The sequence below is a fragment of the Esox lucius genome, chromosome 17 (genome assembly GCF_011004845.1).
Source record: "Esox lucius isolate fEsoLuc1 chromosome 17, fEsoLuc1.pri, whole genome shotgun sequence".
Classification (NCBI taxonomy): Eukaryota; Metazoa; Chordata; class Actinopteri; order Esociformes; family Esocidae; genus Esox; species Esox lucius.
In genome coordinates, this window is record NC_047585.1 from 46,799,176 (window position 1) to 46,808,235 (window position 9,060).

Genomic DNA, 9,060 nt, shown 5'->3' on the forward strand with positions numbered 1-9,060 from the left:
TCACTGCAGATTAAAATGCTGTTATCGGTATAAAAGTATATACATTACTGTACATTTTTTGAAGCATTCCAATGTAACTGATTAACAGCGGGAAAGGTATATAATTGTATATACTTTTTATGTCTGATAATTCAGGAATGAACCAGGATTAAGACATGGCATGTCGATCTGCAATAATGAATTATTCAATGTCAGTGAAATCGAGATTAATCACAAAAGCAAGTACTTTAAAACATTTGAAGTTCCTCTTAAATGTGGTTAGTTACTCTTTAATTAACTTGAAGGGCAAGGCACTCCAGGAAATATTTGAATTCGGTTTTACAGAGTCAATACTCTGTCTTTTGATTTGATGCTCTCTGTGTTTATTTAACCTAAGTGGCAAAGCTGTGTAATGTACTCAGATTGATGTATCTAATAGTTATATTTAAAATAGTTCACACAATTGCATTATGTTCTCTCAGGTCATCATACAATCAGCCCAGAATCTTGTTGGGGTAAGTAACATTGTTATCTCATGTTTGTGTTGGACTATCTGAGGTCATAGCCTAATAAATCACACTTTGTTTTCAGGTCTTATAATAGCCAGAACCTCAGTGAAATATTGAAGTGAAACTGACAGCATTTTAGCAACCTGAAATCTAATTAAAAAATCTTGAAATACATAACAGTAATAACATGACTTGATACCCTTTGTAACATTGTTTGTCAAGTGATTACTGTGGTGTGGTAATGTTCACATTGTCAGACTTTAGATCCAAATGCAGTCACTCAGAGCACAACCATGGAACAAATGGGCCAAGGTGTTGGCTTACATAGATGAACAATATGCAGGTAGATCGGACGATCAGAAATCGGCCAAGCATGCCAGTGTACATGTCATGGAGACTTTAAGCAGGACTGTGGGAAAAGGATCGAGAGTGCAGGTAGTATTTTTGGATGTCATTATGAGTTTTGTGACTGAATGAGGAGAGGTGAGAGTCCTGGGGAGCAGGTGGACAAATATGGAGGTTAACAGTAGGGGGAATGTGGTAGAATTTAGTAGATAGTGAGGAGTGTTCAAGGCGACCACCAACTTGCTTCATGGTTCAGAGCTCAGATGTAAACCAGGCGGATGAGGAGGTGAAAGAAACATGTCTAGAAGATGGAGTTATATGGGTAATGGTAAGGAAATGAAGATGGAGTTATATGGGTAATGGTAAGGAAATGAAGATGGAGTTATATGGGTAATGGTAAGGAAATGAAGATGGAGTTATATGGGTAATGGTAAGGAAATGAAGATGGAGTTATATGGGTAATGGTAAGGAAATGAAGATGGAGTTATATGGATAATGGTAAGGAAATGAAGATGGAGTTATATGGGTAATGGTAAGGCTGACAAAGCAGACAGGATCGAGTATGTTACCTTTGATAAGAGTGGAAAAACGTACATGTTGGATACAGTTAAAACAGTCCAGGACAGTGATGAAATCAGAGTTTGGAGTTAGGTGATTCAAAGGGGATATTAATGTCGCCAAGCAGGAGAAGGTGAGGGGAGAGTAATGCAGCAATGGTGAGTAGTTCAGCTAAGTCAGAGAGGAAAGAGTCATTATGGTGAGTAGTTCAGCTAGGTCAGAGAGGAAAGAGTCATTATGGTGAGTAGTTCAGCTAAGTCAGAGAGGAAAGAGTCATTATGGTGAGTAGTTCAGCTAGGTCAGAGAGGAAAGAGTCATTATGGTGAGTAGTTCAGCTAGGTCAGAGAGGAAAGAGTCATTATGGTGAGTAGTTCAGCTAGGTCAGAGAGGAAAGAGTCATTATGGTGAGTAGTTCAGCTAGGTCAGAGAGGAAAGATTCATTATGGTGAGTAGTTCAGCTAGGTCAGAGAGGAAAGAGTCATTATGGTGAGTAGTTCAGCTAGGTCAGAGAGGAAAGAGTCATTATGGTGAGTAGTTCAGCTAGGTCAGAGAGGAAAGAGTCATTATGGTGAGTAGTTCAGCTAGGTCAGAGAGGAAAGAGTCATTATGGTGAGTAGTTCAGCTAGGTCAGAGAGGAAAGAATCATTAGCTTTTGGAGGACAATAAATAAGGATGATGGTCAGGGAGTTTGTTGATTTACAGACAATATATTCAAATGAGGGGAAGGATGGAAGAGACAACTCAGTGATTTTAAAATGGGATTTGTACAGTACAGCAAGGCCACCACCACAACCTGTTAGGCATGGTGGGACAGATAGCTAAAACCAGATAGCTAAAACAAATATATTCCCTGTATCTTATTCCATTGTTAATGAGAAACAGCTTATTGAAGTTATGCAAATATATAAATCACAGCTGATTCCCATCTAGGAAGCACACTCAGATGTTGAGGTTCTTTCAATCGCATGATCATATGTTCTAAAAGAGTACTCTTTGGGCTGATATTGTGTGGAAAAGGAACAATATGGAGCAACACAAAGAAAGAAAGAAAGAAAGAAAGAAAGAAAGAAAGAAAAAAATGCCTGCACGACGGAGAGGAAGACGAGTACCAGGACAAGGGAGAGGAGTGGGACAAGGACAAGGACAAGGGAGAGGAGTGGGACAAGAACAAGGACAAGGGAGAGGAGTGGGACAAGGACAAGGGAGAGGAGTGGGACAAGGACAAGGGAGAGGACTGGGACAAGGACAAGGACAAGGACAAGGGAGAGGAGTGGGACAAGGACAAGGACAAGGGAGAGGAGTGGGACAAGGACAAGGGAGAGGAGTGGGACAAGGACAAGGACAAGGGAGAGGAGTGGGACAAGGACAAGGACAAGGGAGAGGAGTGGGACAAGGACAAGGATAAGGGAGAGGAGTGGGACAAGGACAAGGACAAGGGAGAGGAGTGGGACAAGGACAAGGGAGAGGAGTGGGACAAGGACAAGGGAGAGGAGTGGGGCAAGGACAAGGGAGAGGAGTGGGGCAAGGACAAGGGAGAGGAGTGGGGCAAGGACAAGGGAGAGGAGTGGGGCAAGGACAAGGGAGAGGAGTGGGGCAAGGTAGAGGATGAGAACATGTGGCCAAATGCAGAAGACCGGGCAGATTAGAAGATTACTTTGTTTTTGTTATTATTTTTCCAGTGCTTTTTCTGTTTGTATATCTTGCAGCAATGTCCTTTTACAAATAAAGTCTTTACTGCAGCAATTCTGTCTCTGTCTTTTTTTTTTCATAAACTGTACATTCTATAAAGCTACTCTAAGATGCTCATTCATTTTTTGTATTGAATTTCTGCAGCAAAAGAAACAAAATGCATGCATTTACTAAACCCAACAAAACAAAAATGTAGAGAGGCATCAAAAGAAACTGCAGTGCAAAACACAATCTATGATCAATACAATATACTGTCTATTGTATAAGGGCAGACCTGATGCATAAAATAATGCAGTTTCTGTAATTTCAGCTGATGATAGTGTTTTTTTTGTCATTGTGTTATGATTGACTAAATGTTCCTGTTGGAAGAGAACATGTGTTAGTGTTTTGAATAATTATTTGATTTTGAAACATGTTTGCAGTGTTTTGTTAGACATAGTGTATTGTGTTAGTGTATTATTGTATTTTGTAAATTAGTTTTGGAGTTTAGTTTACAATGTGTGATTTTGAGCATGAAATTAACCGTTTTGCCAATTGTGTGTTTTAGGTGTGTTGGTGCGTTAAGAGTTTAGCAAACTTGTTAAATGTATTGAAAAAACTGTCATAGCGATTGTAAAAAACTGTAATGTGTTAATGTGACCTCTGAATGAATGGTCTGTCCAAACATTCAGTATATGTTTTCAGGATGAACACTGTTCTGTTGACCGAAGCTTCTAGGAATAAGACTACATAATATTAACAAAACAATTATTGACTTTAAAACCTCTTACAGGCCCTTATCACATTACCTATGTGTATGTGGCATGTAGCACAATCGATTGGGGTTCCCCAATGTTGGGTTTTCGCTGTGACAGAACATTGCTTTTTCCCATAGATAATTGTATAAATAATGAATCGCTGCAGAAATATTTATCTAAACTAACCTGGGGCTCAGTGTGTCATCTTCAACTGGAATACATCTGTTGGAAACAATAAAACTGTAAATATAAGACCCTTATATTCAAGCCTCAAAGGAATATGTTCCATGTCACCATATAAGAGTATTTGGTTGTAATATATAATAAATGAATCTTACCTGCGGATTTTTTCACTTAACAACCAGAAGATCCAATACCTTTTGGGAGACATGAAAGAATCAGGTTGTAGTAATGAAAACATGTATGGCGTGTTTTCACTAAACAAAATCAGTCACTACATTTCATTCATTTTAGAATAACAACACAGTTAAATCATACATGCAGGTGTAAAAGTAAATGACATGCAGTTACAATAATTATCTTTTTAGGCTCTAAAATTGAATTATTTCTGTGGCTATGTCTGTGTGTGTTAAGATCATTGTCCTGAGCACAAGGCATTTGACGCAGTTAATATAAGGAAGCAATAGACACATTTTTAATCCCACATGTGTATAAATATATTATACTATTGAACTATTATAAATACTAGTATCCTTAAGAATGCATATTCAAATAGCTCTTTTCGGTTATGTTCAAGGACAGCCATTCAATGGAAATATGTTTTCTTTATTAACACAGTTTTCTAGTAATACATATTGATACTTACATTTTGTAATGTCTGGCCAGCTGAACATAACCTTAATCATGTTCAGCTATAATGGTAGCTGAACATGATATTTAATAACTGCTGGCACACTTCCTCAGTTCAAAGGAGTGACGCTGAGAGAGCGACCTTTTTCCTTAGAATTTATTACATGTTTTTGATTTTATATCTAGTTAATAAGGTATTGAATATTGTAATACATGCACAAATGATGCCCAAAAAATAATTACATTATTCGCTAAGCATTTTTATTACATCATTGTCAAGTTATTACATTACATTTGTTTCACCTGTGAGGTCCTGTAAAGTTTGATTTTGGGGCCTATACTATAATAATGTTATGTGTTACTGTTAGGTAGCATTATTATAATGCATGGTATTCTTTTTGTTACAAAACTTTACTTCACTTTATCCTCTAATGAAGTCCCACCACAGCTTTTTGATAGGATTGTGATCTGGGCTTTGACTCTGCCATTACATTAATCTTAAGTTCTTCTTTTTCAGACATTCTTTTGTAGCTTTGCTTGTGTTTTGGACAATTGTCTAGTTGCAAGATGTTTGATTCAGCCCTAGCTATATGACAGATCGTCTCAAAATCTGTTCAAGAATTCTCTGCTACAAAACAGAATTCATGGTTGACTCAATGATGGCAAGTTGGCCAGGACCACTCCCATGCTTTACTCTTTTTTTAAAGGTGTAGTGTATGATACTCCTGTGAAGTTTGTATGACGCTCCAGTGTTGTATGTATGAATGGGTTAATAGAAGGATATCTGCTCCCGAACTTGGTTCTAAATAGAACATAATAAAATATACAAGTAGTGTAATGGAATTACCATGTATCGACACTTGGAGTAAGGGACACAGAGACAAAGTTCTCTTGGCACTTTATTAACTATTATGCACATACGAGAGACGTGTCAACCGCTTACACACACATAATCGTCTGAGGAGTCTCTAACTCCATACCTGAACAATCCGTGTTTATTACATAGAAAAAGGGGTGTGGTAAGATGCTGCCATCTGTCTCATGTCAATCAAACACCTTTGTTCTATCACACAAGTCAAATGCTATCTTCCCCCACCTTATCCTTCCTGCCATAATGTTTACTACTGTGTTTACCTAAGCTTCACACAAAGGACAGCTCTCCTTCCCGCCATAAGTAACTTCTTCAATTCTAAGAGTTCTTACAGCATCTGGACAGACAATAGATGCCCCCTATGCAAATACCAGCTCCCCCACATTCCTGAGGAACAAAAGACTGATACCCTTCTTCTAGGCAGGAGGACATGGCCCAAATACCTGTTCATCCTCTGATACTATACAGACATGTGTGTCACAATCCAAGTAAAGATCTACATATCAGCCAAATGGAAAGACAGACATTTCTCAAATGTACCTTAGTTAAAAATTACCATAACAGTAGACAATTGTTAAAGTGAATTTTAAACACTCTAGCGCGAGCGGGAAGCAAGTGAGAGTGGTTTGGAATGCTAACTGGTGTTGTTACTGTACAATACACCTGGCTTCTACCTGGGAAATAGATCCTCCTTTCACAAATTAAAACATGTTGTTAGCTGCAGATTGACCCTTTCAGAGGCTCTACGTTTCACTTACTTCATGTGTCACCGCATGCAAGTGAAAGAGAAGCACACATTACATACTACAGAGAGAAGCACATGTACTACAGCGAGAGAAGCACACAATAAAAGCCATGCCAATTGCTCGATCAAAGGTATGTTAGTTGGTTGCACTATAGAATGAGCCATTGATAATAGACAATGATAACTTCCAATGATAAGAGACAATGACTTATGATTTTTTATGGTTGTTAAGTTAATTTACGATGTTGATAAAAAATATGCAACACAACATACTGAGAGGGCTTTTCTGGTCTACACCAGGTGGTAACTCATCTGAGTGATCAAAATTGCCAAACCAAGAAGTCATGAGTTGGTTTGTTTTTTAGCTGGTCTGGGGCTCCATGCAAGATCTCACCTTGTGGGGCATCAATGATCATGAGGAAGGTGAGGGATCAGCCCAGAACTACACGGCAGGACCTGGTCAATGACCTGAAGAGAGCTGGGACCACAGTCTCAAAGAAAACCATTAGTAACACACTACGCCGTCATGGATTAAAATCCTGCAGCGCAAGGTCCCCCTGCTCAAGCCAGCACATGTCCAGGCCCGTCTGAAGTTTGCCAATGACCATCTGGATGATCCAGAGGAGGAATGGGAGAAGGTCATGTGGTCTGATGAGACAAAAATGTTGGTCTAATCTCCACTCGCCGTGTTTGGAGGAAGAAGAAGGATGACTACAACCCCAAGAACCTCAGCATTGAAGATGGGTCATGGCTGGGTCTTCCAGCATGACAATGACCCGAAACACACAGCCAGGGCAACTATGGAGTGGCTCCGTAAGAAACATCTCAAGGTCCTGGAGTGGCCTAGCCAGTCTCCAGACCTGAACCCAATAGAAAATCTTTGGAGGGAGCTGAAAGTCTGTATTGCCCAGCAACAGCCCCGAAACCTGAAGGATCTGAAGAAGGTCTGTATGGAGGAGTGGGACAAAATCCCTGCTGCAGTGTGTGCAGACCTGGTCAAGAACTACAGGAAACGTATGATCTCTGTAATTGCAAACTAAGGTTTCTGTACCAAATATTAAGTTCTGCTTTTCTGATGTATCAAATACTTATGTCATGCAATAAAATACAAATGTATTACTTAAAAATCATTCAATGTGATTTTCTGGATTTTCTACATGCTCTTTAAGTGGGAAAACCTGCAAAATCGGCAGTGAATCAAATACTTGTTCTCCCCACTGTATAAGATATAATGGTTTTAACAAGGCAGTTTTGGCAAGAGGTAGATGTAAAGGAAATTATAAAACGACAGTAAACAACGGGGGAATTCTAGTCTGCTGGGCTTCAGCTTGATATTATTGGAATTTCTTACACATTCTCACTTGTAATAGTAGATGTAATAGTACTCCAATCTGCTGTGACAGAGTTGTTTGCTCAACGAAATGTCACAGGTGATTCAATGTACAAATGAACAGTCTGAGAAACCTAATATCCTCATTGAGTTGCCTTATAGTTGTATGTTGAATCTACACACAGTGCAAACTAAAAGGCAAATCAATCACAAAAGTCCACTTAAATACCAGAAAATGCTTTCTAAATAGTTTACATACCCTACAATCAGGATTAATCCAGAAGAGAGAAGCAGAACATATGGCTTTGTTACTGGAATAAAACGCATTGTTCCTCTGATAGCGTCACCAAAAAAAAAAGTTTATCCTTCGTATCGAACGAAGATCTCTCCAGTCAAAATGTGCATCTATTGGGCAGTGAATGAGAGGAATGTTCACATTGCTAAGAGAAGAGATAATTATACAGGACCTGCTCTTTGAGAGAGAGGTCAACACTGAAACAAATTAACTATTCTTTTCAGAGGTGAGACTTGTGTTGTGGGGTGTGGTAACCAGTTCGATAACCTTCGTCAGTTAGAGACATTTGAAGCTCATGATTTGTGAGGAAGGGTGAGAGGAGGTACCCAATTATTTCGGTGCATCGAATCACACCAATGGAGCACGTCCACGTCTGCCAGGCTCCTCTCAGGAGGCAAGCCACCTTTTACATGAAGGGTCCTGCTCAATGATGCTAGGAAAAAGTTTTTAAAAAAATCACTCACCCGCAAAAGAACTGCAGCAAACTATTACCTTAATTCCCTGTTTATAACCCCCCGCACCATGTATAATCCATACCGTAACTTTTATAGCTTTGTGTGTACACAAACCCAAGTATTAAACGCACCCATATATGAACCAGAGGATTATGACTCGTAAATACATTGTACATTAATATTAAACACCTGTCATAGGGCTGTTAGAAATCAGCCATTTTGTATAGTGTTTGAAATAATGATTGCATATCCGGTTGTCAAGGGAGAGAGTGATTCACTTATTTATTGCAGCATTAGATAGTCTTGTTCTTAAGGTTACAGAGCCGGTCTTCCTTACACAACCTCAATCTCATCTCACTCAATCTCAAAGAAACTTCTGGTTGTCCTCACCTTTAGAGACATCCCAAACTGCATACACATTAGCCCATTAGCTATTTACTGTCATGCTTTGAATGAACATGACTTCCTGTGTACTGATAACAGATGGTCTTTTGTTACCTAAACATAACATGCATACGCTCTGACAGGGCGCTAACAAAATTCATTTGTTGAAGAATGAAATATGTTTTTTAGATCCTGAAAGTTATGCTGCCTTTAAAGACAAATTTTTTGAAAAAAGAACTTTACCATCCAGTAGACAATGTGGACTGAAAATGTTATTTATAACTGCCTTTCTGTTTCTTGTTTGATACAGTATGCTGCACTAATAGCTTTCTAATTGCTATGTAGGCTAATTT

At 38.9% G+C, this 9,060-nt stretch overlaps 1 protein-coding gene across 2 annotated transcripts in view; it reads right to left on the reverse strand.

The window, feature by feature from the left end:
- LOC105027180 (globoside alpha-1,3-N-acetylgalactosaminyltransferase 1-like) overlaps nt 1–8,219 on the reverse strand; it is a 64,605-nt gene extending 56,386 nt beyond the window's left edge. The window contains exons 1-3 of one of the 2 annotated variants that reach the window (XM_034287399.1): nt 7,833–8,219; nt 4,156–4,194; nt 4,004–4,039 (exon numbers count right to left, since the gene is read on the reverse strand). In XM_034287399.1, coding sequence (XP_034143290.1) covers nt 4,004–4,039; nt 4,156–4,194; nt 7,833–7,900 — 143 coding nt within the window. In that variant the 5' untranslated portion in view covers nt 7,901–8,219. The remainder of the gene's footprint in view (nt 1–4,003; nt 4,040–4,155; nt 4,195–7,832) is intronic. The other variant, XM_034287398.1, reaches the window with a different exon arrangement.
- Between the last annotated feature and the right edge of the window lie 841 nt (nt 8,220–9,060).